We start from the raw sequence: 18,508 nt of genomic DNA on the forward strand, positions 1-18,508 counted from the left end.
AATTTTATTAAACTGTTGTTGCTTTATTTAATTTCATTTTATTTTTAGTTCATTTTAAATCTTTATGCTATTCTAGTCATCTTTTTCCATTAATCTTAAATCAACATTTATCGTTTTGTCATTATTTTTATTAATTATCTTATGAGTTGAAAGTCATTTTCTATGGTAGCAAACCTCACAGAGTAAAGTGTTGCTAATTATGAAAAGAAATTAAAGCACCCTTCAAGCTTATACAACTTTTTTGTAACCAAAAGTCAAGCTTATACCAACTTTTATTTTTTAAAAATATATTTATTAATTTATGGAATATAGGTTTGCCTTATTCTATTTTTTCCACCTTTTTTTTTTTAATTAAATTTTGTTTTATTTTATTTTTGATTATATTTATTTTATTTTATTCTTTCCTGGAACCGTCTTCCGGTCCACTAGGTGGCGGTAATGCGGCTTTTCTTTCTTTGTCAGACGTCATTAAAACGTCGAAACAGAGGTCGTGAAGATGGGGCTTTTATTATGAAGACATTTGAGCGGAAGTTTTGGAAGTAGTGAGGCCAGCACGCGGAGGACGGACGCACTGTCCCGTGTCAGGTGCACTTATCAGGTAAATGAATAATACCTATAAAGTGTCTGATTGATATTAGCGCTATTTCATGCTAACAGGTGGAGGGTTGCCATGAACGGCGTTGTTGGTGTTTCCAGGGGACAGTTTACTTTGTAGCACCTCTGTCTGTTACATCAGTTAGTGTTATAAGTCATTTCAGTTCACCTCTGGGATCATAGACATGTTTAATACATGAGTAAAATAACCGTTTTAATGATCTTTACAAAGCTAATGCTAACGGCAATCAAACCGGAAAAACTCACCTGGATGGTTGTTTATCACCTGGATGACTCACTCTCTGTCAGGTAGATTCCTCCTACAGCTGCAGGTAGGTGACTCTAAACCATAACGATATAAACTAACAGATAAATAATAATAATGACACTGTAAATAGGTGGTTTTATTACAGGTCTGAAATATAGCTGTCATCCTCACTGGTTTCCTTTCTTAGAGGCAGAAAGACATTATTAATCGCTCACAGATGGGCTGGTTATAAGGCCAGAATCTAAACTTAAACACTAAGAACAGTTAACAGTGCAGGCAAACTTCTGCATGCTAATAAATTACAACAACGTCTTGCAACATTTTGCTGTTGCAGCATGTCCTTTCCCTAATCCTACCCAGCAATGTCTTGTTTTAAACCAACAACATTGCAGTTAAAGTCCTACGAGGAAGGGTTTTTCATATGATAACAGATTTTTTTTAACCTAATTCTAGTAAAAGTGAAACTATTGCAGCAAAAATAGAAGTCCTGATATCTGCACTGTATTATTTACTGATTTTAATAGCCAGGAAAATTCCCATAGAGGTCAAGAAACTCTATTAATAGGAGTCCTGCCGTCAGACCCATTTAGACCCAGTTTTGGAGTGCTGGACGTACTCTAAAGTTACTCCCAGCACACCTAAAATTAATTCAAAGCACAGCTGAGAAAAATTAATCTGAGCAGAAGTGAGTTTAAAGAAGAGCTGAGTTTCTCTGGCTACATAATTATTTGCAAATTTTAAAAAATCTAGCTCAGAATTTCACCCAACATTCCTATAATACAATGTGAATTACAGTTATTTACTGTAAAGCAGGGCTTTTCAAAGTCTCGGAGAGTGAGCCTCCCCCAAGAAGAAACTATTCATTCAGTGGACCCCCACCCACATAAAGATAAAGATTTTTTTTAAAAATGAAAAACACCCACAACTTCAAACATTTATGTATAATCTTTAAACATTTTTAACATATACATATATTTAAAATCTTGGTCTGCAAATGTCCTTAAACATTTGCCTTTCCCTCTTATTTAGTGGGAACGATACATTTTCATTTGACAGTTGATGTAGAGTGCATAATAGCAGACCATCCTTGCTTTTGATTAGTGCAGTGACCAAAATGCCTTTCACTTCCTGTTAAAAATTCCCCTGGTTTTGGTCACTAGACTTTTTGCTCAGTCTCAAGATGACCCCAAGGTTTACACAGCTTTATGCTGTCATTAGCTTGTGCATCTTTGCAAATTAAACACTGTGACTTGAGGATCATTGGGACCAATGCAGGAAAATCCTAACATGAATAGTTGACTCTAAAGCATGGTCCCTATAGTAACTATAAGTCTGTCCATTTAGCTCCATGCACAGCAGAAGTTAGCAAAGCAAATCACCTTTTTTCTGGTTTATGGTTGAAGTTCTGTGGCGCCCCCCAGGGGAAGCCTGCCTCACACTTTGAAAACCACTGCTGTATAATACTGGGCGTTGAGTGGTAGAAAACACAGAAAGTTCTGACAGTGTAGGGACGTTGATAGTTCATGAGTCATGTAGTATTTTGTGCTTTTAAATACAGAATAAAGCAGAGTTGAGATAACAAGGTCAGATTTAGTTGTCTGGATGAACTTTGGAAGATTGGCTGACATTACATGAAGTATTCTTGTTCAGCAAAAGATTCATAGCGTTTTCAATTGACTTCAAAATTCAATATATATTGGGGCGCAGGTGGGCTGGTGGTTTGGGGCGCGCCCCGTGTGTGCAGCAGGCCCGGGTTTGGGTTCGGGTCTGGCCTGGGGCCCTTTGCCGCATGTCTCTCCCCCACTCTCGTCCCCGTTTCCAGCTCTGTCCACTGTCCTCCTCTATCAAGTGGGGGCCACAAAAGTGCCCAAAATAAATCTAAAAAAGAAATTCAATGTATATTTAATATTTTTGTAAAGCTAGAAACTTTTGTTCTTATTGTTGATAGCACAGATTAAATTAGGTTAAAGAAAAGCCTTGAAGGTAGTTAAGCTAAAGGTAGTTTTTTACTTAGGAGTGTTGGTAGGAGTAATTATTATTTTTAAAGATGTTAAGTTTTGGAAAAATGATTCAGATATTACTGCAAAAATAGTGGTAATAGTAGACCGTGGAGAAATAGAGCCCTGCCCAGAAAACACTGTTAATATATTGACATTATGATGGTATTTGCATTAACATGCAGCTCATCGATGATGAGTAGAGTTGTGGTGGGATTTTAGTGGGGGGTTTTTTTTGTGAAATGATTGGTTTCAGTGTTAATTTCGTTGACTAAAACTATAACTAAAACTATTCATGGACAGCCTTTTTTTCCATAACAAAAACAAGACTACAACTTACAATAATAGATCTGTGATGACTAAAACTGACAAAAACTAAGTTTAGTTTTGTCAAGATGACTAAAACTAGACTAAAATGTAATTTAGTTTTCATCAGAAATTCAAAATCTGATATTTCTCCACTGTGTGTAAATCCTTTAAAAAACAATGCATCTGTATCTATTCTGCCTCTCAGCTGTAGAAAGCAGGGACCCCAGGTTTGGCAGGGTGCAGAGAACACACTACCATGATTTGGTACCAGATTTAGGCAGGAAAATAAATGCTTGGACTGAAAGTAAAGACTAGGGGGAAGGTACCTAACATAATATTTTTGAAAAGCAAATGTTTTTCCCAGTCCCCAAACTAACAGGCAGGACCTAAGGAAGTTTAACAAATTTTATTTACAATATTTTAAATTAAACAGGTCACTCAATATAAATTCAAACAAAAAACTGGATTCAAACTAAGGAGGTGGTCTAGCTCTTAAAAGTAAAATTTATCCAAAAAAACACCATTACCAGAAAGGGACTAACTAAGACTACAAAACAAAATCAAAGCTACAGCTGAACTATACTAAACTACTATGAAAACACAGTTATAAATAAATCTTTGGAGTCTGGGATGAAACAAAGAGGTGCTGCTGTCAGTGAGGCTATTTTAAAGACGTGGAGAACCAACCAGTGCTGCGTCTCCTTGCCGCCACCCTACTGACCAATTACACAGCACCACCTGGAGACAACAAAGATCCACTCACATGACAGACCGCACACTCACTCACAAACACACGGGACAAACAGAGGACTCACTCTCACATGAAACAAGACAAAGATCCACATGACAACAGAGCACTCACTCACACACAAAAGAACAGTAAAAAATACAAAACCCAGTAATACAATTATCGAACACAATACGGCCACAGCCGTAACACTAGACTAAAATGTTTTGAGTTTTTGTCGACTAAAACTAAAAGGATAGAAATGACTAAAATGTGACTAAAACTAAAATGCATTTAATTTAAAGACTAAAACTAAGACTAAAATTAAAAATAGCTGCCAAAATTAACACTGGTCACTGCAGGACACGCTGGAAAAGGGATTTTTAATCTGTGCGAGGTTTACTCCTGGGTAGATGAAGATTAGATAAATACATGTTGATTAATTTCATGTTTTATCTGCATTGAACTGCAGGCAAACTCCTACTAGGGCTGAATGATTTTGAAAAATACTACATTTCTGTTATTTGACTTATTTTGCAGTTTCATTGTTATCTTTCAAACTCTCCATGAGACAGACACTGTAAACATTGTTTGTCATGAGTGCAAAAACTTTAAACTTTGATGATTCTAGTAAAAACCTGTTTGATACCACAGCAGCAAAACTAGAAAACTTACATACTCAAATACAAAAAATTTTGGCAGAATTATTGCAGGATTTATATCTTTAAGAGCGACTTTGTCACAACTTTCAGATTAATTTATGCAGCTGGGATGTGAATCCTGATCTTTGGCTCATGAGCAGATTATTATTGCCAATGATTAATCAATCACACACATGCTCTGTAGAGGCTTTAATAAATAACCAGGCTGTCAGAATAAAGGGTTAACCCAGGTCTGAAGTCGACCTTTGCTCTGCTGTGAGAATAGACGGTTGAACAAGCCGTTGAACTGTGGGTCAGAGGTGTCTGATAAATGTTAGTATCATAACCAGCAGGTCTGATGGAGCAGACCCTCCCTGTAACAGACGCTGCTCTTATCTCCTCTCAGTTTGTTTGAAGGAGCCCTCGCTGCATGTGATCACACACTGGCCTTATTAACGTCAGCGGCTTATATATGTAGGTCGAACAGAGAAACATGACAGGTTTCTACATTTGAGAACGCTGAAAATAGATTCCAGCTGTTGTTACTTTGTCATTTGTCAGCCAGAAATTTGCCTAACACTCAGACTTGCTTTGTTTTGTCTTTATATTGTAAGAAAACCGCACTAGTCTTCCTTTTCACTTTTGTTCATTCATTCATAACAAGCACCAGGACTATCTAGGACCTGCAGTGGTAGTTTGAACTGCCTGCTCCTGCCAGATTTATGTTGTCCAATGCAGCCCCCGTAATTGAAGCTCCAGTTAGGGTTTTAAAAAGTGGAGGGAGAAACTGTGAAAATGTCCACTATTTTGGAAAAACTGGACCCCTCTGTCCCTGGGCTGATACATGGCCTGTCCATCATAACAATCTGAGAAGATACAGAACGTTTATGATCAGATCTAGATATTTTATTCAGGCTTTTTCACTGCAAACATTCCCAAAGCAGCTCTCTAAAACCAATAACTTCATTAAGAAAATATTCAGATGAGTTGTTGATCGTTTAGTGCCGCCCACTCTGGGGTTTTCAGCTCCATGTGAGGCAGATTGAGAGCATTCATGGAATCAGATCGCCCTCTGCTGGACAAACTAACATTTTAAGAAAACTGAGCCGGGTTTTCTGTGTTTTATATTCTGTGTCAAAAGCTGGAGAACGGCCAATGAGAACGGTTGCAGTCCTCGGAGGGGGGATCGGGGGTCTGGCAGCTTCGTACTACCTCAGCAAGAGCCCCCAGGTTACCAAGGTAAGACATGAACAACATTTTTGAGTTTTGTGTAAAATTATGTCTGTGTGTAAACAAATGTAAACAGGGCCTTTAAAAAGTCAACCTGTGTTTTTTCTGTGCAGGTTGTTCTGTTGGAGTCCAGCGGGCGGTTTGGGGGCTGGCTGTGGTCCACCAGGAGGCCAGACGGTGCGGTTTTTGAACATGGACCCCGAGGGATCAGACCTGCGGGGGCCGTGGGACGAAACACGCTCAACATGGTGAGAAACAGCCGAGTTCTGAAGCACTGATGAGTTATGGAGAGACTTTTATCATTGATGACTGTGTTTATTTGAAGATTGTCATTCGTGACTTAGATTGTGATAAGTGAGGTGTTAATGTGTGTTTAAAGGTGGAGGAGCTCGGTCTGACAGACGAGATTCTACCTGTCACCTATGCTCATGTCGCCTCTAAGAACAGATTTCTGTACATCAACAACCAGCTGCACAGGATGCCTTCAGGGCCCAGGTAAGAGTGGGGAAAAAGACACCTGTTTGTGTTCATATCCATCAATACATACAGACATGAACATAAGTTTTAGGCATGTAGGATTCATCACGGGACCCAATGTACCAAAACCTGGGGCTGGGATGAGTGGAAGGGGCGGCTTTACAAGCTTGACACATGTTGACACACATTAGTCACTCTCTTCTGGGCCTTTTCATACCTGGAAATATGCCTGGAGACCAGCAGTAGTTTTCAAGCCCTTGGGACATCTACAGCACAACTAGGGGCTCGTGGCAATCCTACCTGACCAGATGGTACCCAGGAGGTGTTTACTGGCCACATCCTCCCTTTACTCCACCCTCAAGGTGTGGACTGTGTTATTTTTCCAGTAGATTATTTCCCCTTGCCCCTGGTAATATGCAAGGACATCTAGAACCATGGATTCCTTGGTCCCGCTCCATGATGGCCTCAGGCGGCTTACTCGCCACATCCACACCTCACTTCAAACTCAATTTTTTTTTGCCCAAAACAAGCCTGAAAGTTCTGCAAAGTTCTGTACATGTAGACTCCACTGTCAGGCTTCTGGCATGGATCTACATGGGTGCCATCTTGGTGAGGGGTAGCAGCGTCTTAGAATAAATGGCAGCGGGAGGTCTATTCCGGTTAAAAATATAAATGACTAACTGAAATGTGAATCCATTTATAATTTTAGACCTCTCACTGTTATGATTTGCCTTCATCTTTAGCCACAGCTACCCCCCTTCAAGATGGCAACCACAAAGACGCCACACTCACAGGAACATTGCCTGCCCAGGCAGCATCTCTGTGTATATATCTATGTGTTTGACCCATTATAAAGGTGTTGTTGTTTCTGTCTGACACTGTGTTAATCTCTCTCTCTCTTTTAGCGGTCTCTTTCAGACCGTCCCGCCGTTTTCTCGCCCCCTCCTGCTGAGTGGCATAAAGGAAATCTTTATGAAGAGAGGGAAGCAGGAAGATGAGTCAATCCATGCATTTGTTTCCAGGAGGCTGGGACAAGAGGTGAGGATAGTCAGATTTGTTCTTCTAACCCTTTTAGGCAGTTTTTTTAAATTAAGATTTCAACATTCAGGAATGTTTTCTTCTGTGATTTGATGTTAGCTGAGAAAATCAGGCCTCCATTACCAACATTCTCCTTTTTTTTTTCCTTAAAATTTTCTTTGAAAACCCCCCTGTCAGGTTCCTGACATGCACTAAAACTGCTTAATTTTTCTCTACCATGTTCTTAAATCAATAAATACCATGTCATGACAGGCCAAAACCCCAAAGTCAATGGTAGGGGAGACACTGAGTTGTTTGTTGACATCCTGATTTAGTTTGTCAGATATTCTTTCTGTACTGTTTAATACGCTCTTCAGTACCAGTATGGACTGGATAATGAGGCTGATAACTGGGGTACTGAGTGGTGGAGTATCATTTGGTGATGTCTAGATCACTGATCTGGACTTTGCTGATGATGCTGTGATCTTTGTGGAGACTGTGGATGTCCTCAGAAGGGTTCTTGAAATTTCTGAGTCTGGAGGCTGAAATGTTGGGAATGCACATGTCCTGGACCCAAACAAAGATCCAGGTATTTGGGGATTCCTCAGATGTGCCATCAAGTCTGTGTCTGTGGAAGGTGAGAGCGTGGAAGTTTTAGAGCAGTTCACCTACCTTGGGAACGTAATCCATCAAACTGCAAGGCTGAGATTAACCAGACTTGGACTTGCACACAGAGCGATGGGTTTGCTGGTCAAGACAGTGTGGAATTCCTGGTATCTGAGCATGTGGATGAAAGTCGGCATCTCTAGGTCCTGGTCTTACTATACTCTTGGGAGACCTGGATGCTGACTGATTTTCCAGAGGCCCCGGCTGTACTCCTTTGTGGCAACTTCTCTTCTGCACATCTTTGGGTGTCGTTCTAAGACTGTGTGTCTAATGCTGACTTTCTCAGGAGAGTGGGATGGGAAGGGTCAGCTGGGGGCGACTGTGTAGAGAGCTGGCCATCAGGAGTCTAGAGACGAACAGGACCAAGGTTAACACAGCAAAGTGCCAAACCGGCATATGCTCCCATACCTGACCTGACAGTTTAATAGTCGTCCTATCTTTCCTGTGCACTAGTGTATTTTAAAATAATCCAAGGCTCGTCTCATATTGAAGTTTGACCCCAGTAAAGGCAGGATGATTTCAGAGAAGGCAGGAAATAAAAGACTTGGATATAAAATGAAGGTTTACAGTAATCTTGACTGATGCCTTGCTTTTATTTCTCTCTCTTTGGGGTCATAAACCTAATGTTTCCTTTGTTTTTGTGTGTGTGTGTGTGTGCGTGTAGCTGGCCGACATCGCTATCGACAGTCTTTGTCGTGGCGTGTTTGCAGGCGACTGCAGGAAGCTGAGTATTCGCTCCTGTTTCCCGATCCTCTACAACGCAGAGCAGAGAAGGGGTTCCATCATACTGGGGATGCTGCTGGGATCAGGTAACACTTGGGTGAATGATGTAGTAATGTAAAGGTAAAGGAACATAAACATGTGGAGCAGGGGTCATCAGGTACATTTGCACAAGGGCCAGATTTAGTCTGGACAGAGACTTTGGGCGCCTGACTTTCAAAATAAACCAAAAACTAAATATTTTGGTCTGATTAACATATTGTTGTATTAGAATTTGTATTGTCTTTAAAGACCCAGAGAATGGGCCCTCCCCAGTTGTGATTTAGCACCAATATTAACTCCTTTTTGACACTTTTCAACCCCTTTTCATGACATCATTCAGCCATTTCTGCAACATTTTTGCAAAATTTTTGCCGCTCTTTGCCCATTTTTGATTATTTTTACCACTTTTGACACCAATTTTTCCACTCGCCACTTTCAAGCCAATTATTGCCCCTGTGTGTCACTCTGTAACACCCTTTCACTACTTTGCCAGTCTATCTTAGCCATATTTTCCAATTTTTACCCATTGTTGGGTTTTTTGTCTGTTTCACCCATGTTTTGCCATTTTTTTAACCCCTTTGTGCCACTTTTCCTGCAAGTTTATCCCCTTTGAGCGACTCTTTTATCTATTTTTTCCTCTTTATAACCCACTTTTGAAACTTCCTGCCCTTTGTTCCTCTTTAACCAATTTTTGCCACATTTTAACCTATTTTTACCACTTCCCCTGCCAATTGTTGCCCCTTTGTGACACTCCACAACCCATTTTGACACTTACCACCAGTTTTTGCCACTCTCAGACCCCTTTTCACCACTTTATGTGGCTATTTTTGTAACATTTCTGCCAGTCTAAACCCAGTTTTCTAAAACATTTTTTACATATTTACTAATAATGGCTGATAAGTGATTTTTGTGTAAAAACAGATCAAATGTTAAGTCATTCTACAACTATTTTAAAATAATTGTTTTTGTGGTGGTTTAACAGCTGTTGACATTTAAAGCCAAAAGATACCCTTAAAATCACAATGTCTTTTCCTACTTTTCTGAATGTAATGATCTTCTGGGGGCCGGATAGGAAGCTTTGGGGGGCCTGATATGGCCCTCAGGCTGCCACTTGATGATCAGTGATGTAGAGTGATGTAGACTTAGCATTTACATGCTATTAAGTCTGAAAGTGGTGTAGAATAAGGGGGCAGGTCTCTTTGACTGACAGCTTGCTGTGCTGTTGTTGTTTGTCAGGAGGAGTGTGTACTTTAATGTTGTGACCCCTGCAGGTCCAGGTCCAGAGGTCCGTCCTGGTCGTCTTGCTCAGCGGTCTCTCTCAGAGTCGTGGGCTCAGTGGTCTCTGATCAGAGGAATTCAGTCTCTCCCAGAGTCACTGGCAGACTTCCTGCAGAGGAGTGGGAAGGTTCATCTCCACCGGGACGCCGCTGTGAGACAGGTCACACCGTCAGAGAGCGGCTGGAAGGTCAGTGAGGACGACACGGATCTGGGTTTAACATTTAACTGAAAACATGAAGCTTTGTGAACCCTGTAGGAGCTGTGGATTCATAAAACACCTTGTCTGGTCATTAAGTCATCGTATTATCATGTCTTTTTGTGACCTTTCTTTGTGTTTTTATGTTTAGATCCATTTGGAGGATGGCGTTGTATCAGCTGATCACATTATCTCTGCTCTGCCTGCTAAAGGTGAGGGACAAGTGACAGAAAAGGCTGCTAAAGCTTTGTTTTTTTTTTTTTTAAGGGACAGTCACACATTTTTACTAACTTTATGTTTAGTTAGTTGAAAAAAGTATAAAAGCTGTCTCAATTTATGAAACCTGCTAAAATTATTTGGAAACAAGTGATGTTCCAAGAGGAACAATTTAAAATCTGATTAAACACAAATTTAAATAAAGTCCCTTTGTCTAAATTTAAGAAAACACTCAAAAGTCACCATCTAGATGAAGCATTAACCTGAATCAGTGCCCTAAATGATTAAAAATGTTGATTATTAAGTCAACCAACTTGTAATTCTTATATAGATTACTGAGAGACCTGATGTTTATTCATTCAGGAAGAAATTACTGCATGTGAGCACTGGGCACTGTGCTGGTAAATAACCTTAAATGCAATGCAGAATTAACCCTACAAAGCTGAAGATTAATGTCCTTCACTATCAGAGCCTTAAGCTGATACGCTTGTTCTATGTTAGAGACCAGTCAGCACCATTTAAGGGGAAAGAGGCGGTCACTATGAGTGCGGTTTAGTTGAAATGATCCTGTAAACAATGGCGGCCGGTGAAGGGATTAGCATGAATGCAGCTGTAGCAACAGTGGAATCAGAACTGGACACCATTTCTTTATTATAGAAGAGCAGAGAGCCACACAGGAAGGTTTTCTTAGAGTTGAAGATGTTTTGTTCTTCTCCTGCTGGCTTCAGAGGGAGTTTGAGTTGCTCCACTGAGCTGCTGAGCTGAGCTCCATTGAGCTGGCTCCACTGGTGGTGAACAAACCTGGACTGTCATGATAACGGCTGACTGGAGAGATCATGTTATGCAGTTTACTCCTCAGCGGTGCAGGTCTACTACGGCACGTTTTGTTGCTCTGATTGGCTCGGGATGAATGAAACAGACAGACCATTTGTCCATTCATGCTCTGAGTTTTATTTTGAAAGGTTCAGCCCTTCCCAAACACTATCTATGGGGTGTGATCCAGATGAAATGTGGAACAGTTTGGCCTGTCAGGTTACAAAATCTACATCAAAGGAAATCTGAAGTACAAAACAGGGACACTTTAATGTAAGCCATGTTTAGATGGATCATTATAGAAGTTATCGCATTTATAAAGTCAGGTTTTACATCATTAACGAGCCAAAATGGTCAGATTACTGTCTGCTACTGCAGCACAGACTGACAGGAAGGGAAATGATGATAGTTGTTTATGTTGTGAATATTACTACTACTTCCTGTGGTTATTGAATTATTACTTACATACTAGATGGTGGCATTATTGTCAAAATGACACTGTCGGAGTCCAAGACATGCCTGAGACCAGAGTGCACCAAGACCAAGAGTTTTGGGGGTTCAAGACAAGACTGAGACCATAAAAATCCATTTTAAAAAAGTTTAACATTAAAAGAGCAGTCTCTTTAAGTTTGCTTTAAAAAAAATTGACAGTAAAATTAAAATTGTCTGCATCTTTGTCTTCAAAGCACTGCAATGCAAAAATATCAAATATTAGAAAGTCTGTCCAGCTAAATTCCTGTCAAAAATAAACCCTTATCTGTATTAAAAAGCCACCGACAAGTCTGGATTATTTTTTTTACATATCTGAAATTAAGATGTTTATCTAGATTTGTCAGAATGAGGCCTAAAGTAGGTGTTACAAAGTATTTCTGACTCGAGATAAGATGGACAGGCGCTCCTCGTTCACAGCCTCCTCCTCCTGTTGTCTTCACTCACTTGTGTGCGGGGGTGTGAAATTACACACAAAATGAGGCCATTTGTTGTTTTATTGAGGGCCTTTCCTTATTATCACAGTAATGGCATCAAAGAATAGCACATCAGTGGTGGTCTGGACCAGTCTTGATGGAAAATCCTGAGTCTGGCCAGTATGAGACAGAGAAAAATGCTCTCGATTCTGAGGACCAACCATTCGTGGTCTCGAGTTAGGTCGCCTTCCTGCAGGTCTGGAGTAAAAAATGAATGATGCTTTTAAAGGTTTTTAAACAGGAAATGCTTCAATGACTTCTCTGTGTTCCACCGTCAGCTCTGTCCTCAGCCCTCCCCTCCTCCTGTCAGCCAATCATAGAGCAGCTGCAGGACATCTCCATGGTAACGGTAGCTGTGGTAAATCTGCAGTATGAGGGCTCCATCCTTCCTGTAACGGTGAGAACAACAGGACAACAAAACCATAACACAGTTTAAACTTACATGAAACTATTTACAAAACTAAATGTATGACCCACCAGAACATTTCTACAACCATGACAACAGACTCAATATTTACCTTCATGTTCTTATTTCCTAGAGAGTTTCAACACAGACACCTGGCTTTTAGAGACATTAAAATCTCTCTGAAAGTGTTTGTGGGGTCACAAAGTTGAATGATGGGCCACTGACATTTATTTAGTTTTAACCAGGCATCTGTAGTCACTTTAATTTTCACTTTATGATTAGGAAGCAGTCTTTAGGTAGCTTTCACACTAGGGGCCCGGTCCCGGATCCAAGTGCACTTGAGCCCAAAGTCTGGTTCGTTTGGGTAGTGTGAATGCAAATGAACTGGGCCCAGGCCCACTTGGGGAGGTGGTCTCGGCCGCAATTCAAGTGGACTCTGGCACAGTTCGGATGAGATGTGAATGCAACCATGCTCGGATACGGGACAGAGCGCTGTATCAGCTTTATGACATCATCGTAAAAACTAAACTTCTTTCCACAGCACGGCAGTTTGTTCACATTTTTCTTCAATAAAGGGCAGAAATCATCAGAATCCAGTCAATAAACGGTCTGTTGTGACTCACAGATGAACAAAAGTTGGAGTCAGTAAGAGGAGGTGCAAAGGCAATAATAGTCTCCTTTCACCTCAAAAACCGCTGTATCTGCGCAGCGCGAGCTCATTTAATCCTCTGAGCTGTAGTAGATGTGCAGATATGAAGAGCGAAGTTGCTGGTATCTTAAAAGTGATTTTAATCATCCATGGCTGCAGGATGGACTTTTTGCTAGGTCAAAACAAAAATAATCTTCACTCAGGTCTTGACCTCAGTGGTTGCCATGGTAGCTTCTTCTTCTTTCTCCTCCTTTGCGGGGTTGTAAACCAGCTACATGCATACCGCCACCTGCTGTTTCAGACCGAGTAAATACGCAAGTGGCCTCGGGCGCGGTTCGATGTTGCTAGTGTGAAAGCAAGCAAGGGGGGGAAGGGGGAGGGGGAGGAATCGCGCTGTGGCGCGGTTCAAAACAACTGGGCCTAATTTGAAAGCGCCCAAAGATGACTAATATAGACTATATTTATTGTCCTTATCATACTTTGCTAAAAAACATTCTTTTATTTTGAAGGAGTTGATCTCCCCTATTTATGAGCTGGTATCTATTTGTATGTCCAGGGTTTTGGTCACCTGGTTCCTTCATCAGAGGATCGAGGTCTGCTCGGGGTTGTTTATGATTCTGTCCCGTTTCCTGAGCACAACCGACCTGAAGGACACACAACCAGACTGACAGTAAGCACAAAACTTAATATTGTTTTTCCTCTTAATCACTGTTAGAATGGGTTTTGGTGATGTGTAGATTGAGAGTCCAAGTTCAAAGAGAGATAAGCAGGCTATGTGCCAACTGTGAGCATGTCTGCTGTTCTGTAAACAGGTGAGATTGAAGATGCCGACTGATTTAGAGCTCTACAGACTCAGACTGTGGCTGATGGACACCAATGAAACTTCATCTCCTATCAGTCACTCTGAATGGTGTCTGTGTGAATGATCTTCTATGAATAAACTCTCCTTACCTGTGGAGGTGTCTCTGTCTCACAGGTGATGATGGGCGGAGCCTGGTTCCAGGAAACATTCGGAGACGTTGATTCAGTATCAGAGGAGGATCTTTTAAAGAGAGCTACTGAGGCTGTGCAGACTCACCTGGGAGCAACGGTGGCACCGAGCTGGAGCAGAGTGTTCATACAGAGGGTAAAACATGAACAAGTCTATTTATAGGCATGTTAACCTCTCAACAGGGCGACAGGATGAGGAGGAAGATAATGCTAAGGAAAAGACGACTGCAGTCTGTGTGCAGGAAAAAATTCGATCTAATGCCAGCCACACACTAGACGATTTTTTAATCTGAAACGATTTTAAAACCCTGAGAGACCACAGACTTCAGGACAATTTCCAAAGATTTTTCATCTTTACTCCTCTGAACGCTCACACTAGACGACTCAGCCAGACTGTCAGATCACAGGACACCACACACCTGCCGACCTGCCTACAACCTCGCGTGATCACGTGACTTCAGAAAACACAAACAAAACATGGATGTCTGTCGATACCGTCTTGCTGTCTCTCCACAAAAGGCTGCCCTGGCGTGTGTTACAGGTGCAGCAAAAATCATAAAACAAGGGAAACATTTGGGATGAAGTCATGGCTGAAATGAAGGTACCGTTGTGTTTATGGTTGTGAAAGGTGAAAGTATGTATGATCCAGCTGTGACGCTACCCGGTCTGCTCACTCTCATTGGTTGTTGTGGGTACTCTGTCAGCGGCACTACGACCTAGAATACTGGTCGAAATACAGATCTTATTTAAGATATAAAACACAAAAATAAGTACTTATATTCAGTTTAAAAATCGGGTGAAAAAAATGACTTGTCAAGTGTCTTAAAAGTCCACACGTACATCCTTAATGTTTGTATGGGTTTGTTTTACAACTTATCCCATTTGGGGTGGCAGATAGGCTGCAGCCAATCCCAGCTGTTGTTGGGAGAGTGATGGGGTTAGAATCGCAGTCTGAAAGGACCTTTTTATGCAGAACCAACCCCAAGTACAGAGACTGTAGAAAGAATTGGATAAACCCTGTGTGACATCAGCTGTCTGCTTACGGTAGGCGGACTCAAACAGCTTTTAAAGCCAATCCGTAGTGGCCTCCATATTGAAATCACTGTCCCAACCAAATTTTGGATCAACCTAACTGCAAACAAGAGACTGCCCACTGAGCTCAACTTCCTGTCAGCTAAGCTAGCGCTAATGTTGGCCTTCCGGAGGTAGCGTCTGCCTGTCGAGCTATATGTCAATCAAATGAGGCGTGCCAATCAGTGCGCAGTGAGGTTTTTCCTCAATATAATGGAAATGATTGTGGTACAAAAAAAATTCACCTCCAGTACAGTGAGAGCACATGAAGACATTAGCTAATGAGACACATTTGTTTTTTTTAACCAGACTGTAAACCAGTTTATTTCTAGTGTTAAAAAAAACTGCTGTTTAACATGTTTTCAGACGGAACTTCACATGTTGCAATTTTTTCCACTTCCACATTGGCTTCATTTATCAGGACCAGAGGTTGCTGCTTGGTTGGAACCTCATCCTGTTTGTATTTTGTAAAGCCTGGTTTCTATTTAGTCTTTGTAGACTAAAAAGATTATTAGATTTAACCTTGGTTGTTATTGCTGTAATTGAGAAAATGTTTGTTTCTCTCCTCAGGATTGTATTCCCCAGTATTATCTGGGACACCATCAAAAAGTAGGTGAGTATCGACGCCTAAAACAAAAACATACTTATAAAGGGACTGATAAATAGTAAATGGACCTGAGCCTGCATTGTTCTTTTCACTTTGTTTTATTACTCAAAACCCTTTTTACACCACAGATAGCCCTTACCACTCATACCTGTTCAGTCCACATTCACACACTGACCTGCAATTTCCACATACAACGACTGCGCTGCACACAGAAGCACTGCGGGTTTGCTCCAACCGAAGGCAAGCGACCTTGCACACTCGAAGCGAGTCTAGAGCGCTGCATCATGGCATAGCCCTGATCATCGGGCAGAGATCACGGGAGAACTGCAAGATCACGCCGGGATAGTATTTTAACAGTGGACTATTTTATTTTTGGGGTTAATTTATCATCCTTTCCAGTCTAAGTCCATAATATTGTTGCTTCCACCATTGGGTGAGTACATCAGGAAGTTAAAAAGTTAATGTTTGCTTTCTTTTTTTTTTTTATCTTTATTGCACGTATTGAACAAAGAAAAGGGAAAAAAAATACAGAATAAAACAAGAAATACGATACATTTTGAAGTCAGATAAAGAGTAAATGTGCAGAAGCCAAAGAAACCTGAGCAGGCTTTTAGAGTGGCCCTCCTAAGGGAAAAATTTAACATTCAAATGAACATCAAATGTATAAATTATTACAATACAATTCAAAAAGTGTTCAAACAAAATATAAAGAACAATATCCTGACAGGAAAAAACACTAAACAGAAGTTAGACTTTAATGTTAGAGAATAATTAAGAGTTTGTTGTGCTTAATTGGTCCAACAAAAAACATTTAGTTTTTTTAATGAATTTAAGTTGCTGCAGTTTCTAATATGAGTCGTTAAGTTGTTCCAACAATAAGGTCCCTGAAATTGGATGGAAAATTGGGAAAAAGTTGTCCTAAAAAAGGCAGGATGAAGATTATTGGCTGACCTTGTTGGACTTAAATACATTTTGAAAACAAAAAGCTTCTAGGATCTGTGGTCTTCTGTAAAATTCTTTAGCTAAATGTCCTAAAAAGTTAACTTTCCCTCGTCAATGGCGCTGTTGTAGCTCTGTCACCCACTGACCTCTCGGTGACCCTCTGCTCTCACTGCAGGATGAGACGTAATGTTGATATAGTGATGATTTACAATCAGGGGTCCATGCATTGTGTTGTATTTTGAAAGAACCTGATATTCTAAGCCTGTGACTTCCTGTTTGGAACTTTCTGAACGATGGGAATTGACGCAGTTTGGCAGGCCGGCGCTGAAAATAGACCTGCAGCGCTTCCCCAGCAAAGCGCAGCGTAGTGGCAGTTCTGGGATGCGATTTGCTCTGCAGTATGATTCGCTGGCGTATCGTGGCACAGCCATTGTATGTGGAAATTGCAGGTGATGGTGAAGGCTGCTGTGTAAAAAAAAAAAAAACAGATGGATAATGACAGTCACCTACTGTTGGCTAAACTTACTGTTTTAAACATCATCAGTATCAGCCCTAATTTTCACCATTGGTGTGTCTTTAATTGACTATACATCTGATTCTGATCTCAGTATAATGAACCTCAACATTACACTGTAGTGATGGCCAGACGGCCTAACGGTTAGGTCATGGCCCAGGTTTAGATCCAGCCTGTGCCCCACCATATCCCTGTCCTGTTCTTCCCACAGTCCTACTCTCTGAATAAAGGCATAAAAAGCCCAAAAATATATCTAAAACGTCATTTTATCTGGTTTCTGTCTCCTCAGAGTCCATGCGCAGCTTCATTAAGAAGAATAACCTGCCGCTGTCTCTGATTGGTTCATCCTTTGATGGCGTGTCTGTGAATGATGTCATCTTCAGTGGAAGGAGAGCCGTGGAGGAGCTGCTGGGAGCTGTAGTGTGATTAACACTGGAGTATGCATTTGACTGTTACTGTTTACAAAGAGTAGAAACAGGTGAAATAAGTCTTCTTTAACTCCAGCACCATCTAACAGCATGGCGTCAGACTGCAGGAACAAATGCCTCTTTAACGCCTCTAAGTTCTCTTAAAGCACAAAATATTTAAACCTGATCTTCAGTCACTAAAGCTCGACTTCAGCTAATGCTACAAACAGCTGTGAATGTAAAAATACTGTTCAGTTTTTTTGTTTAAAGTGCCACTGTGTAAAATAAGTAATTTTATATAGAGTAATTTAAGTAAAAAGCTTGTTACTGACATGTTTGTTGGTTTTTTATTTACCTTACATTGGTATCAGTCTGGATTTAACAGTTCCTAAACCGTCCATTCATGTAAATATGATACCACTGAGTCTATGGTCTTCATCTGTAGTTTCCAGTCTTCTTCTATGCAGCATGATGTTAGCTGAGTGAATTATGGTCTCACTTAAACAACATCCTTGTTGGTCGTTTAGGTACCCAGGAGAAATCCTTAAAGCTCTTCAATGTGTAGTGAATACAATTTTTATATATGATAGCTCCGACTGCATACAGAGGAGGTCTGGGGTGTCTTTGTCTGGACTGGATTGGTTGTGCAGACGCACCGGCATGTATTAAAGACTGCTACATCAGCTGACGCATCTGCTATATTCTTAGTAAATAAAAAGCATGGGTTTATGTCCGTCCAGCCTCACTCAGAGTGATGGGGATTGTG

General features: G+C 40.8%; 1 protein-coding gene across 2 annotated transcripts; it reads left to right on the forward strand.

Annotated features, from left to right (window-relative positions):
* The first annotated feature begins 467 nt into the window (after positions 1-467).
* ppox (protoporphyrinogen oxidase) lies at positions 468-18,508 on the forward strand. Of its 2 annotated transcripts, none has more exons than XM_041792458.1 (13): positions 468-598; positions 5,678-5,775; positions 5,880-6,014; positions 6,146-6,261; positions 7,149-7,281; positions 8,591-8,735; positions 9,960-10,153; positions 10,314-10,374; positions 12,435-12,553; positions 13,768-13,881; positions 14,188-14,337; positions 15,843-15,885; positions 17,625-18,508. In XM_041792458.1, the coding sequence occupies exons 2-13, from the start codon at positions 5,692-5,694 to the stop codon at positions 17,759-17,761; spliced, it is 1,431 nt and encodes a 476-aa protein (XP_041648392.1). In that variant the 5' UTR covers positions 468-598; positions 5,678-5,691; the 3' UTR covers positions 17,762-18,508. The 2 variants fall into 2 exon arrangements, with proteins under 2 accessions (XP_041648392.1, XP_041648393.1); XM_041792459.1 differs by lacking the exon at positions 468-598 and adding an exon at positions 679-926.

The sequence above is a fragment of the Cheilinus undulatus genome, linkage group 8, assembly GCF_018320785.1.
Source record: "Cheilinus undulatus linkage group 8, ASM1832078v1, whole genome shotgun sequence".
NCBI lineage: Eukaryota > Metazoa > Chordata > Actinopteri > Labriformes > Labridae > Cheilinus > Cheilinus undulatus.

Bases quoted from the DNA above. Each gene is read 5' to 3' on its own strand.
- ppox (XM_041792458.1), top strand. From the start codon at position 5,692: ATGAGAACGGTTGCAGTCCTCGGAGGGGGGATCGGGGGTCTGGCAGCT. The intron at 7,282-8,590 runs GTGAGGATAGTC...GTGTGCGTGTAG, and splicing joins CCAGGAGGCTGGGACAAGAG to CTGGCCGACATCGCTATCGA. The intron at 8,736-9,959 runs GTAACACTTGGG...TGACCCCTGCAG, and splicing joins GGGGATGCTGCTGGGATCAG to GTCCAGGTCCAGAGGTCCGT.